This window comes from Sturnira hondurensis, unplaced genomic scaffold (assembly GCF_014824575.4).
Source record: "Sturnira hondurensis isolate 20B ecotype Veracruz unplaced genomic scaffold, ASM1482457v3 Scaffold0007406, whole genome shotgun sequence".
In the NCBI taxonomy this organism is placed as follows: domain Eukaryota; kingdom Metazoa; phylum Chordata; class Mammalia; order Chiroptera; family Phyllostomidae; genus Sturnira; species Sturnira hondurensis.
In genome coordinates, this window is record NW_028080037.1 from 5,123,733 (window position 1) to 5,146,387 (window position 22,655).

The 22,655-nt window shown below is 39.3% G+C and overlaps 1 protein-coding gene across 8 annotated transcripts in view; it reads right to left on the reverse strand.

The window, feature by feature from the left end:
- Positions 1–22,655, reverse strand: part of ATXN2 (ataxin 2) — a 100,914-nt gene that overhangs the window by 14,321 nt on the left and 63,938 nt on the right. For 4 of the 8 annotated variants that reach the window (XM_037052102.1, XM_037052096.1, XM_037052098.1 and 1 more), the window contains 10 exons: positions 21,172–21,381; positions 18,350–18,532; positions 15,960–16,157; positions 15,466–15,573; positions 15,120–15,190; positions 11,257–11,558; positions 9,347–9,410; positions 8,603–8,755; positions 8,189–8,255; positions 1,684–1,868 (listed from right to left, as the gene is read on the reverse strand). In XM_037052102.1, the coding sequence (XP_036907997.1) occupies positions 1,684–1,868; positions 8,189–8,255; positions 8,603–8,755; positions 9,347–9,410; positions 11,257–11,558; positions 15,120–15,190; positions 15,466–15,573; positions 15,960–16,157; positions 18,350–18,532; positions 21,172–21,381 (1,541 nt within the window). The remainder of the gene's footprint in view (positions 1–1,683; positions 1,869–8,188; positions 8,256–8,602; positions 8,756–9,346; positions 9,411–11,256; positions 11,559–15,119; positions 15,191–15,465; positions 15,574–15,959; positions 16,158–18,349; positions 18,533–21,171; positions 21,382–22,655) is intronic. The other 4 variants (XM_037052097.1, XM_037052101.1, XM_037052099.1 and 1 more) reach the window with 2 other exon arrangements.

Consider the following 22,655-nt stretch of genomic DNA (forward strand, 5'->3'; position numbering starts at 1 on the left):
CAATCTTGGATGCAGGTCTTTGGATTTCATGACTTGGAATACTTCTTTCCAGCCCCTTCTTGCCTGTGAGGTCTCTTTGGAGAAATCAGCTGACAGTCTGATGGGAACTCCTTTGTAGGTGACTGTCCCCTTATCTCTTGCTGCTTCTAGGATTCTCTCCTTCATTTTCATCTTGGCTAATGTAATTATGATGTGCCTTGGTGTGTTCCTTCTTGGGTCCACCTTCTTTGGGACTCTCTGAGCTTCCTGGATTTCCTGGAAGTCTATTTCCTTTGCCAGATTGGGGAAGTTCTCCTTTATTATTTGTTCAAATTAAGTTTCCCACTCGTGGCTGTTTCTTTTCCCCTTCTGGTACCCCCATAATTCGGATGTTGGAACGTTTAAAGATGTCCTGGATGTTCCTAAGCCTCTCCTCATTTTTTTGAATTCTTGTTTTGTCATTCTTTTCTGGTTGGATGCTTCGTTCTTCCTTCTGGTCCATTCCATTGATTTGAGTCCCAGTTTCCTTTCCATCACTATTGGTTTCCTGTGTATTTCCCTCATTTCAATTAGTTTAGCCTTCATATGTTCCTCTAATTTGTGGCTGAAATCAACCAATTTTTTGAGTATCCTGATCACTAGTGTCTTGAATTGTGCATCTGAGAGGTTCGCTATTTCCTGGTTGCTTAGAGTTATTGGCTCTGGGGCTTTGAGTTCTTCTTGAGCCATATTTTGGACTGTTCGTGCCTGTTATATATGAGGAGTGGAGCCCTAGGTGTTCACCAGAGTGGGATCAAAGAGGAAGGAGCAATGGCAGTCCCGTCTGCCACCTCCTGCCGCCGCCGCAGCTGCCACTGTCACAGCTGCCACCGTCGCCAGGCCCGCACATTCTGTCCAACTGTGCGAGAATGGGCGGCCGTGGTTAGCCCTCTGCCACTGGGCTCGCCCGCTGGGGCCTGCATGGTCAGTCTCACTGCTCACTCTGCTGGTTTATCTGCGCGCACGCAAATGTGTGACCGGGGTCAGCCTGTCCCGCACCCTCACTGGGTCCGTGCTGCTACCCCGGTTGCCTGCGTGCCTGGGTCGGGGGATCTTCCCTGCCCGACCCTGCTCTGCTGCTGGCTCCGCCCCTCTTATCGGTCTCGGTTGAACGGTTCGTTATTGTCAGACTTCCATATAGTTCAATTTTCTGTTCTTTGGCCGTGTCTTTGTTTACTAAACCTTTGTTGTACTCAAACTTGGTTGTGGGAGAAGACACAGTGTTTCCACCTACGCCTCCATCTTGGTGGAAGTCGACAACCTTCTAATATATTAAAAAGCCCCTTCCCAATCCTTAGTTATCAACCACAGAATTAAAAAATGACAGATACAAAGGAAAAACCCTATTAAAAGTTCAAATTAAAGGTTATTTAGCCCTGACCAGTGCGGCTGTATTGGTTGGCACTGTCCCACAAAGCAAGAGGTCGCTGGTTTGATTCCCAGTCAGGTCTCATGCACGGGTTGCAGGGTTGCGGGTTTGCCTCCTGGTCGGGATGGGGTGCTCATGAGAAGCAACTGATCAGTGTTTCTCATATTGTAGTTTCTCTCCCCCTTTCTCCCTCCCTTCCCCTCTCTCTAGAAAGACAAATAAATAAAAAGCTTTTTAAAAAATTAAGAGTTATGTAAATGGAACAGAAATAAGGAGTTAGGTTCTATCAGCCTTACCTGAGACTGGTAATGTGGCACGTGCTGAACGAGAGGCTGATTTGGAAACTGCTGAGGACTATAGGCAACGTATTGTGTGGAATAAGCTGGTGGGGTGGCTACGATTGGAGGGCCTGCTGCTGAGGCTGGGTGCATCATGGTGCTCTGATGATGCTGGTCTTGCCGCTGTTGGGGCATATTTGGTACTGCGGGGAAAAAAGGCAACTTCGTATGAAAAAACAGCATCTCCATGGTATGAATGCATGAACATGGTCCATGAGGTTCTCCAGGATCTGACCCTCCTGCTTGCCTCTCCAATGCTATGTTACATGACCCCCACCACTACTTCAGCTGTTCTGGGTTGCTTTCCTATACACATGCTATTCTTGAGCCCCAAACACCGATCCCCACCCCCAGCATTGATAATTCTGACTTTCTTCAGGAGCCAGCTTGAAAGCAACTTTCTTAGACCCCCCTTCACGATGATGCCAAACTGGATCAACTTATGAAACGTTTCCTTCAGACTACTTCTCAGATAATCCGTTTTACAATACCAAATCATGCCACTTGCTAAAGCAAGGCATTGAATTTATTAAAAAAAAAAACAACAAAAAGAAATGTACAACAAAAAAGCCAAAATAGACCCAACATTAACCTCAACTCCATCTTTCTTAATTTCCCACCACTGAACTCTCTCCAATCATGTCTTGCTCTTTCTCTAACACAGAACCACATGCTACCATGTAGCAGTTGTCCAACTAGCTCTTTAAAAAAATTACTTTATGTCCATACAGATTCTGCTCTGGTCCTCCCCCTGTTAAAGCTGAAATCGAGATTTTTGCTCCAATGTCATTTTTGCTATAATGTTCTTTCCAGTTTCCCCTAAAGGAACTAGCTGCAAGCTCTGTGGACCCTCTCCTCACACATCAATTATAGCACTGACTGTTTTACGTGATGAGTTTATGGTGTGATAGTAAATAAGCCACTTGAGGGAAGGAATCATAAACCACCGCTTACATCAGGTATGAGGCACAAAAAAGTGTAACAACTTAGTATGTTCATAAAATCATCAGAACTATATAAGTAGCTGATAGTTTAGAGATAGAATTTGGTTATTTTAAATATTTGAAATTCTTTGTTAAAAATGCATTAATTGCTGTTGAAAGTTAGGAAAGCCCATTATACACTGTTTTATTTCCTTAGAAAAGCAAGCTGTTAACAGAAGAAACCAATACAGTAAATATTTTTCTGAATTTAATCTCAAGATTCCTCACATCGAAAAAGCATCTCCTTTTAGTAAAGACACCCTAAATCAAGCATCATTTCTATCAAATGAAAGTTTATGTGATTAAGTTCACTGAGTCTCCCTGGCTGGTGTGGCTCAGTGGATTGAGCACTGGCCTGAAAACCAAAGGGTTACAGGTTCTATTCCCAGTGTGGGCACATGCTTGGGTTGCCGGCCAGGTTCCTCAGTTGGGGGTGTGCAAGAGGCAACCAATCAGTTATCTCCTCACACTAAAGTATCTCCTCTAAAAAGTAAATAAATAAACTCTTAAAAAAAAAAAAAGTTCAATGAGTTTAACCTATTCACTATCACTTCTTGTGATACACATTATAACTCTCACATATTAAAACAAACTCTAAATGCAAGTTTACTATCCTTTTTATTCTTAAATTTTATTTATTTAATATATTTTTAGAGAAGAGAAGGGAGGGAGAGAGGGAGAGAAGCACTAACGTGTGGCTGCCTCTCACACACCCCTTACTTGGAACCTGGCCTGCAACCCAGGTATGTGCCCTGACTAGGAATCGAACTGGCAACACTTTGGTTTGTGGGCCAGCGCTCGGTCCACTGAGGCACATGAGCCAGAATCTTACTATCCTTTTTAAAATTAAAAATTCTAGTTACCAAAAAATGCTTGAACACAATCTTGAAAGCTAAAAAGCTCAGCCCTAGCTGGTATGGCTCAGTGGACTAGGTGTCATCCTGCAAACGAAAAGGCTGCTGGCGTGTGAGGGCAACTCATTTATGTTTCTCTCTCTCTTTCCACTCTCTAAAAATAAGTATTTTTTCAAAAGATAAAAAGTTCAATAATATAAGATTACCCTCCCAACATCTGCATAGCATTCTCTTCTAACAGCAACCACTGTGCAGCCTTCTAGACCATCTTCTACGCAGGTGCATATATGCACATATATACACAGAGATATATGTGGTTTTATGGTGGTGTGTTTTTTTCCCTAAATTGAATCTACCCTAGACTTTACTTAAATTACAGTTTAATGAATCATACTTCAGCTGGTTCATTATGTCAATGGTTCCAAACTGGGAGTAATGTTGCCTTTCAAAGGACATTGGGCAATGTCTGGAGACATTCTGGTTGTCGCAATTGGGGGAAGAAGAGGTTTCTACTAGCATCTGATGGGTAGAGGCCAGGGATGTTAGTAAATACCCTACAGTGCACAGGGAGCACCCCTCTCCACCCTACTGGACAAAGAGTATCTGTCTCAAAATGTCAACAGTGCCAAGGCTAAGAAATTCTGCTTTGACAAGTCCCCAACTCTGGCATATTTTCAAACACAATTCCATTTTTCTCAAAGGTTGCAAAAAAGATAACATTGCATTATATACCAAGAAGACAGAGGTGGTTCTGTGTAAAGACCTTACTGCCATGCAGGAAAGACATGCCTTACACAATCCATGGCTGCATTTCAAAGTCAAGCAAGTCCTTGACTTTGTTATTTTATGGAGTACAGAGGCAGAACACAAAACTAACACAAAGAGAGCAATAACCTTTATATACAGTACTCCATGAACTTACTTTGTAAATAACTACTTGGAAGATGCAATGGCAAAAATAACCCCGGTTTACAGTAACAATAAAACAAGAAAATACCTAAGGCATAATACTGAAGAAACAAACAAACTTTTCAGAGAAACTCAAAAATGTTGCTGAAGATACAGAAGCAGATTTAAAACAAAGGCAACAGCATAATTTGTTCTCAGATAAGAAGATGCAATATAAAGATAGCATTTCTCCCCTAGGTTTATAAAAAATTTAATGTGATGCTAATAAAAATGCCAACTGTCAAACTGAATGTTAAAATCCATAAGCCCTACTGATAGAATAAAACACCCTCAATGGTCAACCCTTTTTAGAGGATAGTAAGAAAACAGCTCACTATTTTAGGAACTGCTTATAAATGATAGGCATTTTAGTTGTCTTTCTTGCACAAATTATACTTCATGGTAACAAAATAGTGGGTTTTTCTGATAGAAATATTCCAGCTAATAACTGAGGAAAGATGACAGAGGTTTGTCATCATGTACAACTCAATAAATTGCTCTAGGCCCAGACAACGGTCATCAATGGGTGCTAGAACCAACATGGAAGAACTGGTAGGAAATGTTTGGACAGGTTACTCCTGTTATCACAAAAAAGAGATGACGAGACCTTATATGACTCCTAATGAAAATATCCATGAAACAGTCCAGTTTAAATAAAAAAAAAATACAACCTAATCTTATCTAATAACAGTTTATAAAGAGACAGAGGGTCACTTTAAATAGGACTGCACAGAATGCAATCCACAAAATCGAGATGATGGAAAAGAAAGCAGGAAAAAATAAGCTGGATTTATATAAAATGTTAAGGGAAAACACTCTGGGGCAAGTTACAAATTAAGAAAGACTTATTAAGAGAGCTACTATCAATTAAATGTACGGCATGGACTTTGGATTATGGTTCAAGAAACCAACTATTAAAAAAATGTGTAAGACAGTAAGGCAAATTTGTACTCTGGATATTTGATGAGCAGAAATAATTGCTGATATTTTCAGATGTGAATACTGGTACCATTAACTAATTTTAAAAAGAAAGAATGTAGACTTCCAGCCAAGATGGAGGCGTGGGCAGATACACTTTGTCTCTTCCCACAACCAAAAGGACAATGACAACAAATTGAAAAACAAAAAACAACCAGAACTGTCAGAAATTTGAACGGTATGGAAGTTCGACTACCAGGGAGTTAAAGAAGAAACATTCATTTAGACTGGCAGTAGGGGGTAGAGAGGGGCAGCTGGGGCAGAGAGGACATGCGGCAAGGCGGCAGCTGGAGGGTTGGGAAGTCCCGTGTTTGTGTGCAGATAAACCAGGAGGAACAACTAGGGAGCGAGACAGACCATGCAACCCAGGGTTCCAGTGTGGGAAAAGAAAGTCCCAAGACCTCTGGCTATAAAAACATGTGGGGGTTGCAGTGGCAGGAGAAACTCCCAGCCTCACAGGGAGAGTTTGCTGGAGAGACCCACAGTGTCCTAGAACGTATACAAGCCCACCCACCTGGGAATCAGCACCAGCAGAGCCCGATTTGCTTGTGGGAAGTGAGGGAAGTGACTGACAGCTGCTGAGAGTCGAGCAAGCAGCACTGTTCCCTCTCAGACCCCTCCCTACAGACAGCACCATACACAAAGCAGCAATGTGGGTTTCCCCGCTGTGGCGAATACCTAAGGCTACTACATAACAGGTGTGCCTCCAAGACAAAGATTTATGGCCCAAATGAAAGAACACATCAAGACTCCAAAAGCAGAACTAAGCGATGAAGAGATAGCCAACCTATCAAATGCAGAGTTGTAAACACTGGTGATCAGGATACTCACAGAAATGGTTGAGTATGGTTGCAAAACAGATGAGAAAGTGAAGGCTATGTAAAGTGAAATAAAGAAAAATATACAGAAAACCAACAGTGAAGGAAGGAAACTAGGGCTCAAATCAATGATTTGGAGCAGTTCAAGGAAGAAATATACATTCATCCAGAATGAAGAAACAAGAATTCAAAAAAAATGAGCAAAGGCTTAGGAACCTCCAGAACAACTTTAGACATTCCAACATCTGAATGACAGGGGTCCCAGAAGAAAGGGAAGAGCAAGAAATTGAAAACTTATCTGAACAAATAATGAAGGAGAACTCTCCCATTCTGGCAAAAGAAATAGATTTCCATGAAGTCCAGGAAGCTCACAGTCCCAAAGAAGTTGAACCCAAGGAAGCATACACCAAGGCATATCATAATTACATTACCCAAAATTAAAGATAAGGAGAGAATCTTAAAAAGCAGCAAGAGAAAAGAAAACAGTTATCTTCAAAGGAGTTCCCCATAAGACTATCAGCTGATTTCTCGTAAGAAACTTTGCAGGCAAGAAGGGGCTGGAAAGAAGTATTCAAAACCATCAAAGGCAAGGACCTACATCCAACGTTACTCTATCCAGCAAAGCGATCATTTAGAATGGAAGGGCAGATAAAGTGCTTCCCAGACAAGGTCAAGTTCAAGGAGTTCATCATCACCAAGCCCTTATTATACGAAATGTTAAAGGGACTTATCTAAGAAAAAGAAGATCACAACTATGAACAGTAAAATGATAAACTCATAATTATCACCAACTGAACCTAAAAACAAACAAACAAACTAAACAACTAGAACAGGAACAGAATCACAGAAATGTAATTCAGTGGTTACACAGCATTGTCCCAATATGCCAAAGTTGAGGGTTCAGTCCCCAGTCAGGGCACATAAAAGAAATCAACCAATGAATGCATAAATACGTGGAACAACAAATTGATGTCTCTCGCTCCCTGCTTCCTCTCTCTGAAATCAGTAAATATTAAAAAGTTTTAAAAAACAAAAGCAGCTTATGGCTCCTTTTGGCATATCCAAGTTGTCAACATCACTACTCTTACACCTCAGGGCCGTTATTAGGTAAAGTAAGACCAACTCAAGCACAAGCATTATGGTACCATGCTAGGTGACCCGCCAACCCAGAGGAGGCTACTGGGTGACTAGTGAGGTGTGTGGGAGTGTAGCACGTACAGCGTGGACACACTGGATAAAGAGGTGATTCATGTTCTGGGCAAGACAGAACGGGGGCAGTGCAGTATTTCATGACGCCGCTCAGAACAGCATACAATTTGCAACTATAAATTGTTTATTTATGCAATCTTACATTTTTATTTTCAGGCTCTGGTTGACTGAAACCACAAAAATCCGAACTGGATGGGGGGATTACTGTCCTAGAAAACCACTGTACTATTCATTCTTTTAAGGTGCGATAATGATATAGTAGGTGTTTTATGGTTGTTTTTTTTAAGACGAGAAAACCCCCGTTAGGGGAATTTTGATGGTTTCTGAAGGGAGCCACCCTCTGCTTTAAAAGAAATTCTGGGCTTTGGAGGAAAATTATATGTAAGTATAAAATAAGAATGTCAGGAAACAAGTAAATTAATTTAGCAAACCCTCTTAAAATTTAACATGGAAAACTTCAAAAGTCAGTTATTCTTTTTGAAGATCTTGAGCTATCACAACTGACGAGCACTTCTCTCCTGTTTTGTTTACAAAAAATGCATCTGAGTACCTCATGTAATATTCTGGTCATCCAAAGTCAAAGCTGAACCACAGGCAGTTCTTCATTATAAAATGAGTTACTCATTCATGCAGCATGCAGACTACAGGCAAACACAGGCAGGATTATTCTCACCTTTACCTGCTCTATATGTCTTGGCTTGATTCACTGGCATGGGCGTCATTGGTATCGGGTATAAAGGCTTGAGGGATTAAAAAAAATAGATTAGGCTCTGAGGACAGTAAGAACATATTTTTACCATATACTGCTAGGAAGCTAGCTCTGAGGTACTCCTGATTTTCCGAGTCATCAAAAAAATTAAAGCACTCACAGCTAGAAAGACAACCCCCAACTACAATAAATCTAAACCACCCTTTTCATCAGAAATCAGTCTCATACATAGGTCCTTACACTGAGACCACCTTATACCTTCCCTTTTCAAACACTTCTGTTACACCATCAGTGCCTCAAATCACTGCACACCTAGAGTGAGTAGTGTCAAACACAAATAACCAGGGTGAGCAAAGAATATAAAATTCTATGACTTACTTGCACGCCTGGGCTCACTGGGACTGGATACATCATATTTGGTGCAAAACAAACAGGCTGAGTATAAACTGGGGTTGGCTGCTGATGGCCCACCATAGACGGGCTGGGCTGTGCTTGAGGGCGAGGAGAAGTTGGGGTGGTAGACGGCTTTGGCTACAGAAACAAAAATCAACTATCTTAAGGTGAAAAGCTAACTATTACTGTAACTTGAAAACTAATTTCCCCCATCTTTCTAGGTTTTATTTGCTTTTAATTGTCCCTTTTAATGAAAAGTCTTATAGAAAATAAACTTCACACATGTCAAATAAAAGAGGAAAAACACTTTGGTAGAAAAAGTAAAGTTTTGCCAATAATCAATACTACTACTAAAAATAATAGTGGTGACTTTTAAGAAACTCAAAAAAGTGTTTTAAAAAATTAAAAAATAATCTATTTTCTTAAAAATTCAGTAAAATAGATAACAGTATGTCTATGAACCTGATAGCCTACCTAGACTCTTCAGAGTCGGAGTCAAAAACACCGAAAGATTTGCCCCAGACAACATATACTTGATGATAACACAAGGATCACTTTTATGGCTCGAAAATGCTCTTTAGCGACCATAAGAAACCGTAAAAAAAGGGAACTGAAAGCCGTTTTAGCACACTATAACTGAATTTAGATGTCAGGTATGAAAAAAGAAATTTTACTACTAATAATAAATTTATTTTTTTAAAGGCTAGATTACTTCTGAGAGGAAATTACCTGAGAGAAAGAGCGAGGGTTGAACTCCTTTGCATTGGGGTTCAATGTTGATTTCCTCACTTGCCTAAATCAGAACAAAAATACAAAGGCCAGTGAAAGCTGCATGGAATTTATGGGTCTCTAAAGTCTTCTTTACCTGACAGTATTTTTTAAACATTGCTAAACATACACTATAACAATTCTCACTATCATCGATCCACTTCCTTAATACACACACACCTACACTTACCACTCCTTAATTTGATAACAACTGACCAAACAAGGACACTTAAAAAAAAAAAAGTATAATGTATAATGTTTCTCTCAAAGGCAATCAACAGATACTTTAACTGAAAAGACAGCAGTAGCTCCTTATAAAATGTCCTGAAAGGCAATCTAATATACCAATTTTGTGCATGCACTTTTTAAAAAATTTTTATTTAACTCTTGTTCAAGTACAGTTTTCTTTCTTGTATTCCCAGCCCTGCCCGCCCCCTCAATATGCACTATTTTTAATGTGACGAAGTATTTCATACATGACATACCTTGGAAAAAAGTGTTAACTAATAAAAATTTTTTGGCCTCAAATCAAGAATAAGCACTCCTCAACTTATTAACGAGCTGCATTCCAAAAGTTCAGCTGCAATTGAACAGTATGGGACCCATAACAAATAAATCAGTGGTGTTTAAGTCAGGCTCTGTGGCTAGCCCATGAAATACAGGTGTTGGCAGCAAAAGTAGGTTTACAGCTGTGAGTATATTCTTATATTATCATTTATTAACTATTGTATTATTTGTCTTATTTTATTATATCCTTACTTCTGGCTTATCTTTTAAGGTAATAATGCCTAGTAATTTAACCTCCTTTTAACCCCACCCATGTATGAGGGGGACCCAAAAACACTTGGAATTTATAAAAAACTGTGTATTTATTAAACTTTAGTCACCTTCAAAGTACTCTCCATATGATGCAATACCCCTTTTGAGACATTTTTCCCACTGCTTAAAACAGGTTTTGAACTTGTCAATTTTGTTGCCTTTTGGTGCTTCTGCCATTTTTTTTGTTAGTTTGTTTGACTTCTTCCACATTAGTGAAACATTTCCCTTTATCCGGGGAAACAAAAAAAACTCATTCAGGGTAAGATCAGGTGAATAGGGAGGGTGGGACATGGGGGGTCATGCCATTTTTGGTCAAAAACTGTTGAACACTCAATGTGGTGTGGGCAGATGCGCCCATAAATCACCCATCATGAATGGGCAAATGTGTTGAGTCTTCAAAAAAAACTTCATTGAAGCTGAACACAGCCTCTCACAACACCACCAGCTGGCACACTGATGCAGATGGGTTCCTAGAACACTCACCTAGCGGGGGAAGCCTGTACTACAAGGGGCCCACCCTCCAGAAGATTAATTCCAGGTTTTTTGGGCTCTCCTCTCATATACTGAAATGTGCAAAATTAAGTCTACCTTAACAAAGCTAACCATTAACTAAAACATTGTTTCTGATGGAAAATGTTGAATTCCAAGTAGGGACATCAGATACTCCTCTCTTGTGCTGATGGTGGCAGTTCTTACTCCTAGCCACAGAGCCAGGACCTAGCACCCAGGGGATATAGGTCCCAAAAGTCAGTAAGATTTCAGTGCCCTGTACATCTACAGAAAAAGCCTTTCTTAATTTATACCTAAGGGTATTTTTTTGTTCTGTTTTGTTTTGCCACTGGGTACAAAAATGGTGGGGAAGAGAAGAAGAATTCAGGGTACAACAACCTATTTACTTAAAATGTCCTTTGTTTAGACAAGTTGTTTATAATCTGAAAGCTACTTATAAAACATTCTAAAAGTCCAAATAAATTCTTGAGTTAAAAGGCCCTGGACATCTTTAGAAAAAGTTAAGTAAGAAACAGGACATGTTAAATGCCAGGTTTACTCACTCAGCTGCGTCTTTTTTCTCCTCTTTATCATCTTTCTCTTGTTTACATCCCGGACTGGAAGTCTGAACCCCTTGGGATGTGACCTCAGGCCCCCTCTTGGGCTCGGTGTTACTGAGGATTGAGGGGGAAATGCTGGGGCTGTTTGGTTTGCTGCTGCCACTGGTGCAGTTGCTGCTATTTTCAATGAAAGAATCCTTAGCATTTGGTTCAATTTTGTCTTTCATCAAATCTCTTGATTTTTCTCCCTCTCTATTTTTGGTTAGCAGTTGATCCATAGATTCAGAAGTAGAACTTGGCTGCAACTAAATAAAGGAGATAATTATACTTGATTTTAAGTAACTATAGTAGTCAATTTTCTCCACGCACATAACCATACTAATATTATTTATAAGCAGGAAATATATGGAATAAGGCTTCTTCGTACTTTCAGAGTAATGTCTTCACTGTAAGGCAGTAACAGAACCATAGTCATCTCGCACTCAAATGTCCTAATCTCAAAAATTAAACACTTACTGATTGTCTACCACGTGTCAGAAACTGTACCTGCTGGGTATGGAAAGTATTAAACTGGTGCCTATCCTCCCAACGCTTACCATCTGGGTAAGATCAGACACTTCACAAAACGAGGAGAATGCTACGGGGTCCTACGAGAAAATCAACTTACAGAAAAAGAAGGCTTCTCGATGTTAAGTGTCATCAAGTCTAAAGTGTGAAAGAGGTCTCGGGGAGGAGGGGAGTGTGCAAAAGGGAATGTCTAGGCAAAAGAAACATCACGTTTAAAAATGCAGAGGAAAGGAAAGACACGGCCCCACTGAGCAAGAGGAGCACTTGTGCCCACAGCAAGGGCGGGCACACTTGCGGGGTGACTGACTCACGTAATGACAGACTCACCCAGGAGGAACTGAGAAGAAAAGGGAACTTGGAAGCTATGTTGAGGATTCTAGCTTTTAATTCTCAGGTTAATGAGAAGTCACTGAAGAATTTTAAGCAGGATATAGTGTTGAGTAGAATCAATAAAGATAAGCACAGCAGCTCTGTGGAAAATAAACTGGAGGGAAGCAAGTGGGGTGCAGAGACACCATTTTGGAGGCTGGACCAAGACCAGGGCCTGGCCCCGGGAAGCAGTGGCTTGGAGAGTCAGAAGTAGATGGATTTCTGAGGAAGACCTCATTAGACATGTCTAATAACTGGCAGGATTTCACCTTCACAGACCTTCTAATTTATAAGTTAAAAAAAAAAAAGGAAACCACAAAACACAAGTACCAACCAGCAAGAACAGAAGTAAAAAGTTACTAGTGAAATAAACAATGGGGTAAGTTTGTAGAACAGAAGAAATCAACCCCACCCCCATCTGAAGATGATTTAAGATGTCATACTCCACAGAAGAAAACAGGGACAGATGAAGAAAATGTCGAGGAAAAGAGAAGGAAAAGTAGAAGTTGTAAAGGTGGAAATGAGAACAAGTACAAGCAGCAGCCCCAGGCAGCTGCACAGCAAAAGGGGCCGCAAGGATGGAGAGAGAGAACTACAACCTCAGCCTCGGAATGAGCGAAGCAATGTCAAAGTACCACTACTGGGGCCCTTGGCATTCTGGGAAGCAGCATTCTGTAGCTCAGGGGCTCTCATGGCTAACTGCATCACCAACGTGGCTGAGGGAGAAGGGTGACAGGACATTCATTTGGACCCAGGAACAATTTAAGTCACAACACAGGCACTCCATTTTTAAGCCAGCATTTGTTCATGAAAATTTCTAGCAGTAGCTACACAGATCAACCATGTACTATAGAAGACTTCTCCAGTGTTTACCACAAGGGTCTTTCAGTAAGGCAAAAATGAGACTTTTGTTGTTGTTATTCATATGATGGTAAACACATCTAAAGTACTCACTACTGGCTGGACACTGTTCTAAACTACAAGCTCATTCAATAGTTACAACAGCCTTATTTGATGTATATAGTATTACTGCCAACTTACAGATGGGAAAACTAAGGCACAATTAATGCTCTTGAGCATTCTGCCATATTTCCTATCTGTAATATATTAACCAGAAAGAAACAGATTTTTGCCCCACCAAATAGGACTACTTTTTAAAAACAGAGACATAATTGATACATAGAATGTATTCGTTTCAGGTGTAAAATATAATGATCCAGTGTATTTTGAAGTGATCACAGTATGTCTAGTTAATAGCTATCACAGTTACAATATTCTTCTTGTGATGAAAACTTTTAAGATCTCTTAGTAACTTTCAAATACCGTACACAATACAGCAGTGTTGACTATACTCACCACGCTGTACATCGCATCCCCATAACTCATTTATTTTGTAACTAGAAGTTTGTACCTTTAGACATTCTCACCAATTCCACCAACCCCTGCCTTTGGCAACCACAGATCTACATCTATGAGTCTGGGCTTTGTTTTCTTCAAGATTCCACAGGAGTGAGATCAGATGGTATTTGTCTGTCTTATTTCGCTTATCTCACAATGCCCTCAAGGTCGATCAATGTTGTTACATATGGCAGGATTTCCTCCTTTTTTATGGATGAGTAATATTCCCTAGCGTGCACACACATGCACACACACCTTTTCTTTATCTGTTCGCCCATCGATGGACACCTATGTTGCTTCCATGCCTTGGCTATTATACATAATGGTGCGATGAACATGGGATATAGCTATCTTTTCAAGTTAGTGTTTTTGTGTCCTTTGGATAAATACCCCAAAGTGGAACTGAGTTATATGACAGCTCTATTTTAAATTTTTCAAGGACTCTCCATACTGTTTTCCACAGTGGCTGCATCAATTTACATTTCTGTCAGAAGCGCACAAAAGTTCCCTTTTCACAATCCTGGCCAGCACTTGCATTTTTTCTTTTTTTGATAACAGCCACTCTAACAGGTATGAGGAAATAATTCACCATGATTTTGATTTGCGCCCGCCTGATGATCAGTGATGGTGAACACCATTTCATGGATCTGTAGTCATCTCTCTCTGTATGTCTGTTTTAAAAAAATGTATATTCAGACCCTATGCCTATATTTTAATCAGTTTTTTTGGGGGGGGGGACATGCTATTGAGTTTTATGATTTCTTTATATATTTTGGAAATTAACTCCTTATCAGGTTTACAAATATGTTTCCTATTCAGCAGGTTGCCTTTTCATTTCATCAATGGTTTCCTTTGCTGTTCAAAGGAAAAGGTACAAAGCGTAAATGTGTGGTGCATCAGCAACCCCCAGTGCAGGGCGTCTTCCACCTGCCATGTCACACCAGACAATTAACACCGTGGTCTTGCTCTGCTCTCCAGCGAATACACTAACCAAATAAATATAAAACAGTAACTTCTAGTAGTTTCAAACATCAAAATTATATTCTTTCACTTGATATTTTTACTGTTCTTATCTAATCTCATGATTTTAGTTACTCTAATTAAAGTATAGGCAAAGACAACTTTAGGAATGTTTAGCCCTGGCTGGTGTAGCTCAGTGGATTGAGCATGGGCCTGCAAACCAAAGGATAGTGGTTCGATTCCCAGTCAGGGCACATGCCTGGGTTGCAAGCCAGTCCCCAGCAGGGGCCAGTTCCCAGCAGGGGACAATCGAGAAGAAACCATACATTGATGTTTCTCTCCCTCTCTCTTTCCCTTCCCTTCTAAAGATAAATAAAATCTAAAAAATATTTTTAAAAAAAAAAAGAATGTTTAGCTTTCTATCCACGCGGTTCAATGTTTGTGGTTGTATATATAATCCATTTTAGTAAATAGATCACAGAATAATTTAATAATGTTTAATATTTGTTTTAAAATTCTAATGGAAGAACAACAGCAATGAAAAATAAATGTAATTCAAATGCAACACTCACCCTAAAATCATTCTTAAATTTCTTTAAGTCATCAATCTGTTTTCTATGCTCAGAAACAATTGTTGATATACCTGTAAAATTAATAACTATTAGACAGATGAAGATTTATTTCTAATCTTTAACTTAGAATTCTTTTAGGATGGGATGTTAGAAGTGAAAATAAGTTCTGTTATCAAAATAATAAAAATTTTTAATAATTATAGACTTTGGGATTTGGCAAATTATGCATTTAAATATACACAACATTAAGAAAAAGTAATGATAAAAAATACTTTATATCAGCATGAGATTAGACATATTCCTTCATGTTTCTATAGCCATACCTAAATATTTTTTAAACTCTAACCTTTATTTTCAGCTTTTGAGAAGCTAGGTGATGTCTCATTAGGTTTTACATTTTCTTTATTCCCCGCGGGAGAGTTCTGCCTCTGATCTTGAAGCCTGGAATCCTTAGCTAGAAGATATTTTTAAAAATTCAAAGTTACATACATGATAAAAAAGTAAAATGGGAAAATATTCAACAATTTTTATCTCCTATGTTTTTCTAAAAGATTACTTCCATTTAAGGCCTTTCTCCTTTGTCAACATATGAAATACCAATAACTTACTTCATATTAATATTTAATACTCAGCAATGTTAACTCTCTTAAGACATTAGAGAATAACACATGAAATCAGCAGTATTACTTAAACAGCTCACTTCAGTTACATAAAATTTTAAATGTGCACACAAATACCCACCTTTGGACAAAACACAGCATTTTTCGAGTAATGTTCAACCCGTAACAACACTGCACTCTACAAATGGTAGTATGGACCTGGGAGCCCTTTCTTACCCACCCTCAATAGATGGGGTAACAGCTCTGTTGGATGCAGGACTGGCAGGTGTAGGAGATGCAGCTGGAACAGGCACGGCAACAGCTTCAGCTGGAATAATTCCAGCTTGGGGAGAAGCAAGAACTGGTCCACCAGGAGTACTGCCAACACTGTTTTGTCTGGGAGACCTGGGTCTGTGAGTTTTGGGGGATAATCTTGGAACTAGAAGAAAAAGAAGTTATTCATTACATCCTCAGCTCCAATGGCACATCCTCGAAGTGGTTTAAGGCCTAGGTAAAAACAGTCTTATCTGACCCCCATTCCCAATTACTCTTTATCCTATTACCTAATTTTTCTTTTCCAAGGTCTTAGAAATAGTAGTGGTGATTAAGAATATGCTAATACTTAAGTACAATGGTAGTTTTTCTTCTAACTAAATATATTATTTCTAAAGGCAATAATATATTAAATGAAGTTAGAAACTGTATTTCTAAGGCAAGATAAATGCCACTTAAAAAAATAAAGACAGCAATATTCTCTAAGAAGTGAGATGGTTTCTTTCAAAAAAGTACATGTGCAGGATCCCTAAGAATTAGGCCTATACATTTCTCCTTCCAATAGTAAACTCAAACCCCTTTTAGCAGCTTGTAGCCAGCCAGTCCTGTATGTTCCTTCTTGCCACCATCAAGACCCATCCTCCAGTACCTAAGAAAACTTCCCTTCTTGGCTAAATTGATCCCTGAATAACCCAAGCAGGGGTTTCTATGCCACAACTTCAAAATAAGTTATCTAATAGGTTCCCATTCCTATTATAATAGGAATAATATTCCATTATAAGCCCATTTATGGATCTCAGATTCAAAGGTTTAGGGAAAATGGTTCAATTTCCTTCACCTTGGTGGTGTTCTACTTTTCTGAGTCACAGTATCACAGAGAGAAACTATTACTGAATAATCACCATTTTTCTAGTTAGTGTAAAAAACAAGCTTGTTACACTGTTCTGTATTTTTAAAAATATTTTATTTATTTATTTGTAGAGAAAGGGGAAGGGAGGGAGAAAGAGAGGGAGAGAAACATCAATGTGCAAGAGATACAGCGACTGCCTCTTGCACACCCCCAACTGGGAACCTGACTCGCAACCCAGGCATGTGCCCCGACTGGAGTCAAACCAGAGACCCTTAGGTTTGCAGGCTGGCACTCAAATCCACTGAGCCACACCAGCCAGGGCTATGTGTATTTTAAAAAATATTTAAAAATACATATTTATTGATTCTAGGGGAAAGAGAGGAGCGGGAGGGGTCGGGATGGAGAGAGGAAAACCTGTATCAGTTGCCTCCCATACACCCCAACCAGGAATCAAACCTGCAATCTTTTCGTCTACAGAACAATGCTCCAAACCCTTTGAGCCACACTGGCCGAGCCTATGTATGTTTCTAACTACATTTTTACTCTTTTACATCTATAATTATGTTTTACTCTCAATATTCACTTGTAGATCACCTGAGTATGTCAAATGATTAATAGCAGAAATGAAGAAATAAAGATATTTAGAGATTCTATTTTGCTCATTGAATTGTTTCCTGATAACTGAAGACCAAAGAAGAAAACAAAGTGCAAAGGAATTTATGATATAACTATACAAACATAAAGCTGAGCAGTGTATATCAACACAAGACACTTAACAGAGCTGGGTATCTTTTTGTTTGTTATGCTTAAAGATATATATTTTTTAAAGATTCAATACACTAAGACAAGATTGTGACCAAAATAATACCCACAATCATTACATGCTCTAACTCTCCACAGTTACCATGAAAGTGAAACATTAAGTAGCAAAAGCAGTCTTAGTTTAATGATAAGATCTTGTCAAAGTGTAATTTTTACACTTTTACAGCTGCTGTCAGCACATTCCTCAGGCTATTCACAGATAAAACTTCAGTCCCTCGTGTATGTTTAACATTCCTCATAAGGGAAGCAGAGTCAGGAATTAGTACCACAGACAGATGCTACAGAAACACACAGCACTATAAGCCTCAACAAGAATAGAAATGCAGTCCCTCCAAACATTGTGACATCCTGTATTTGACTTAACTTTCAGTGGCACTTTATAAAAAGTATATTCATACTTATGAGTATCATATGAATCTCATCACAAGTCCATAAAGTAGACTTGGCAAAAATTATTCTACTCACTGGGAAAACTGAAATTCAGAGTGATCACAGGATTTGCTCTAACACATGGTGAAGTAAGTTGTGGAGCCCAGAATAAAAAATACACGGTTTCCAATTCCTGGTTACTCCATTTTTAATATATGCACTCACACTTCCCTCAAACAGCTTCAGCACTGCCCTTCTTACTATAGCAGAATTACAAATAAACACTGTCATTATGCTCTAAGCCAAGTGTTACTCACCCCCGCTGACCACTGACGACCAGGTGCCCCCTGCAGGACTGGTCCTTGCTGCTGGGGGGGCAGCTGCTTCACTTGGTGGGGTGTGGGACACAAACTCGAGGCCACTGGAAATGGAACCCCTCCCAGCAGAAACTCTATGGTTTCGAGGGTGCCGCTGGGCCTTTGGGGACATCCTTGGAGGCCCTGAGAAAGGAACAGCGAACATGACATAAACGCCACAATGCCAATCAGTACAACGTTTGTGCCAAATACACACCTCCCCCATTCACACATATTCGATTCATATTCATTCATTCTCTGTTTTCCTTGGTTTAAAAAAGGGGGGGGAGTAGGGAGCAAGCCATACATATTGTTGGTGGCATTCTTTCAGAAATATTTTGTAGAATGCCACAAAGTTTTACAAATAAATTTTATTCCCCTTTATTTTTAAAGACAGGGAGGGATGAAGTTGGTGGTAAGAAATCAACGTGATATCAGAGCTCTTCAAAGATCAGAGCCGTGTGTCTAACCTATACTCATTATGTGTAAGCATATGAAAATAACTACAAAAATGTTAACAGAAGTTACAGCTACATGATGAAATAACTTTTATTTTACCATATCCTTTAACTTTTCCCCTCAAATTTTCTATATTACTTCTAAAATTATAAAAAATATTTTAAAACAAAAACACCCTATTAACCCCCATATGTTTTCGTGTTATTAAAATGTACACACTGTCTCCTTAGATTTCTCCAACACCCTAGTGTCTCCCTCTCCTGCCATGGAGATCGTCGGTTTTACAGCCCCTGGCCTAGACTGCCCTCGCCTGCAAGCCTCAGCTTCAACAGGCTATGGGCTGAAAATTCTGTTAAGGTATGACTCCTAAAACCAGAATAACTGACTTTTAGGGAAGAAATTTGTACTCTATGAGTTACCAAATTCTACATTGTTAATTCTGCCCCCTCAGTAATGATTTCTATTTCTAAAGAAGTCTGTGCTTTTGTCACACAACACCGGTGAACACTGTCCAGAACGGCTCTCACCAGAGAAGCCGGACAGAGCTGACATTGGACAAAACCCATCCTAATGTCGAAGCCCAGGCTCCACATCTTCGCCTTTGCTGCCATACTTTTGATAATGTCACATTCATTTGCATCCTCAATAGAAATTTCATCATGGACACGGTCTTAAAAAGAATGTTAATCTTATATAGAATAGTTTTCAACTGGAGACAGGAGTGATTTATAACAAAGAATGATTAAGAATTGGGTATTTACATATTTTTTACATCCTATTAAAAAAAGACCAATAATGTAGGATGGCATAGCTCAAGAAAATCAAACCACAACTTAAAAAAAAAAGCATTCTTTCTGGTAATATAGCAAACACAGAAACAAAACATATTTTCTTCTATTAAGCACAGAAAACCACTATATTTAATAGTTTTAATTTTGAAGTTCACACTTAAAAAATGCTTCAGTGTCACCTAACTACATAACTACGTAATGCACTGTAACTCAAACTAGTTGAGAAGGAACTGTGAATGCAGCCCCCCTGAATATGCAGAAGGTATACTTCTGCAGAAGCAGTCCACGAGCAGTCCTTACATCTTACTGTCGTGAAGATGTTTGACCTCACTGAGCAGTCCTGATTTATCTAACATATTCTCATGATACGAACATCACATATTTAAACAATGGACTGTAACAAGTACTTAGATGGATGTTAGCTTCTTGTGTAGTGGCCACCAACACAGGCGCTTTTGTGTAAGGAAGTCACCTTGATGGCCAGTGCAACCTGCTACTGAAGGTTAGCCTCTTTAGTCAGGATCATATGACCTCCCTGCCTCGATGGCAACAACTTATTAAAGAGCCGCCAACACAATTTTCTCCAGGGAAGTGCTTTCTGCCAGAAGACCACATTAGTCTTGACATTAGCTATATCAATGCCAATTTTAATGAGCAAATCCAATTAATATTTTAACACATATATCTGAACATCAAAAGGACATTATCACTCAGAACACAGGTTTTAAATTTATTCCCTGCATTTGAATTAAACTGTGACCTTTCTACAACATATCCATATATTTGATATGTAGCAATGGTGAATTAGCATCAAATATTGAATGAGAATGACAGGATTTTCTTTTCTTTTTTTAGAAGGGCAAAAAAATACTTAAAAGATTAAAATTCATATATGGTTTTTATTAAATCAAGAACTTCTTCCAGATTCAAGCAGACTTTCATTATAAAATATTGCAAAGCTAATTTTTTAAACCCTCCAGACATAAAACCAAACACGACTGTAACCCAAAGGTTGACACACCAAGGCAGCTACATGGAATCTCCCTTTCAGAAAGCCCCCCTTAATCACCACTCCTGCCTATGGCCAACAGGTGGGTTCACTAGCACCTGGGCCAAGGAGCTGTGAAATGAACAGGTTCTGCAGTTAAGTCCGATCGGCGGCTGGAAAAAGCTCACCATGCACCATTAGCCACCTTATACATTGCGGACTGGGAGGGAGAAGGCCCTGGGGCAGGCCTTCTGGGGCTGCAAAGGAGCCCCAGCAAGGGATCCCTCCCAGTGACCCCCGGTAACAGACTACCAGGCAAAGATAAACCCCATTTTTACAATTCGGGGTAGCTCACAGTTTCACACAGCATTTCATCAAATTTCTCTCTAATGAACAAAAGGTTAATAGAAACAGTTCAATAAACTAAAGTTAAAACACAGAAATTATAGGTTATCAAATAATGAAGAGGAAACTTTTCTAATTATAAACTCACATAGGAGTTAAACAAAGACAAACAAAAACATGAACAAATTGCGGTATTGTACCTTCTGAAGACATGCGTTTAGGCATGGTAGAGACAGGAGCTGGAGAACCATGAGCAGAGGGGTGAGACGGGGGTCTGGATGGCCGCGAGGGGGGCCTGGAGGGCGGCCGTGTAGGGGTGGCTGCCCGAGGTGGAAGAGAGTTGGGACCTGACTGGTAGCGAGAAGGTGGGCGAGAGGAAGGAGATGGGCAAGGCGATGGCCAGGGAACACCTGACAGAACAAATGATATGAAGGAAAGTATAAAAACTAAAGAAAAAAATGAGGGAAAAAAGTAAACAGAAAAAAAAAGTAAAATGATAAAAATGATTTCTTGTACATTTTAACCCTTTGAGGACAGTCATTTGATTTGTGATAAGTTTTAGCATAACTTAAACTGACATAAATTCACATTTTACTTTAACCTCCTTAAAAGCAAGTCTGTTTAAATGAACACACGTTCCCAAAGGGTTAATTAGGATCTACACGTACTACTGAAGAAGACAGTTAAGACTTTGCCTATTAATCCTGCCTCTATAACTGTTTCTGAGCAATCAGTAGATTAAAGGAGTATAACACATACTAGATAATTTCACACAATAAGTCACAAAAACTCAGGAATAAGATTTACATTAGTTTTAGCTTTTGAGAAATAATGAAAATTAAGCAGTAGCTATAAAATCCCATTAAAAATGCTGGTTTCTTATAACCCTCTGTGATTTTCATCTAGTGTACACATAAGCTTCAGTCTGAAATCTCGTTAAGGAAGTTAATTTAAGTAAAAATAAAACATTACTTCCATTATTTTCTCGAGTCACAGGAGTGACAAAGGTAATAGTAATTGCCTTTTCAAAAACCATTTTAATCTTTTCAAATTAGGAAACGTGGGGCCTGCTGTACAATCATGCAGTTTTTATTTAAGAGAGAACTAACTCATCTAAGAGACTGCGTAATAAACAGTGCAACTACAGAGCAGTCTGACCCAACCGACACCGACACAGATGCGCACAGGTTGGAGCACCAGTAACGCGTGAACACAACACGGCACTCACCGCAACAGTCCAGTCTCCTCTCCATAGGCTTCCACACACTTGAGTATCACACATTTCCCAGCCCCCTTCGGGTTTTTTATTTTGAAAATTCTGTTCACGAACAACTAAAATTCTTTACTCAGTGAGCAGAGAAATCTCACCCCAATTACTAACTATAGAAATACTCAAGAGTGTTCATTTGGAGAGGAATTCTGGAGAAAGACTCAATGAAAATAAATGAAATTGGAAACTTGGAGTTCTCTATTTTTTCTCTTAACTTTCCAAACTTAAATACCTAAAACTGATTGCTCACTTTCCCCCCTATCTAGTAACACACTATCATTTTTATTAATTACTGGATTTCCATACTGTCTGCAGTACCACTGTCTAGGATCCCAGACTTACATGAAAGACCCATGACCTACGAGCTGCATTCAATCTAGACTCAAAGTAGAAATACCTTCCTACTGAAGATGC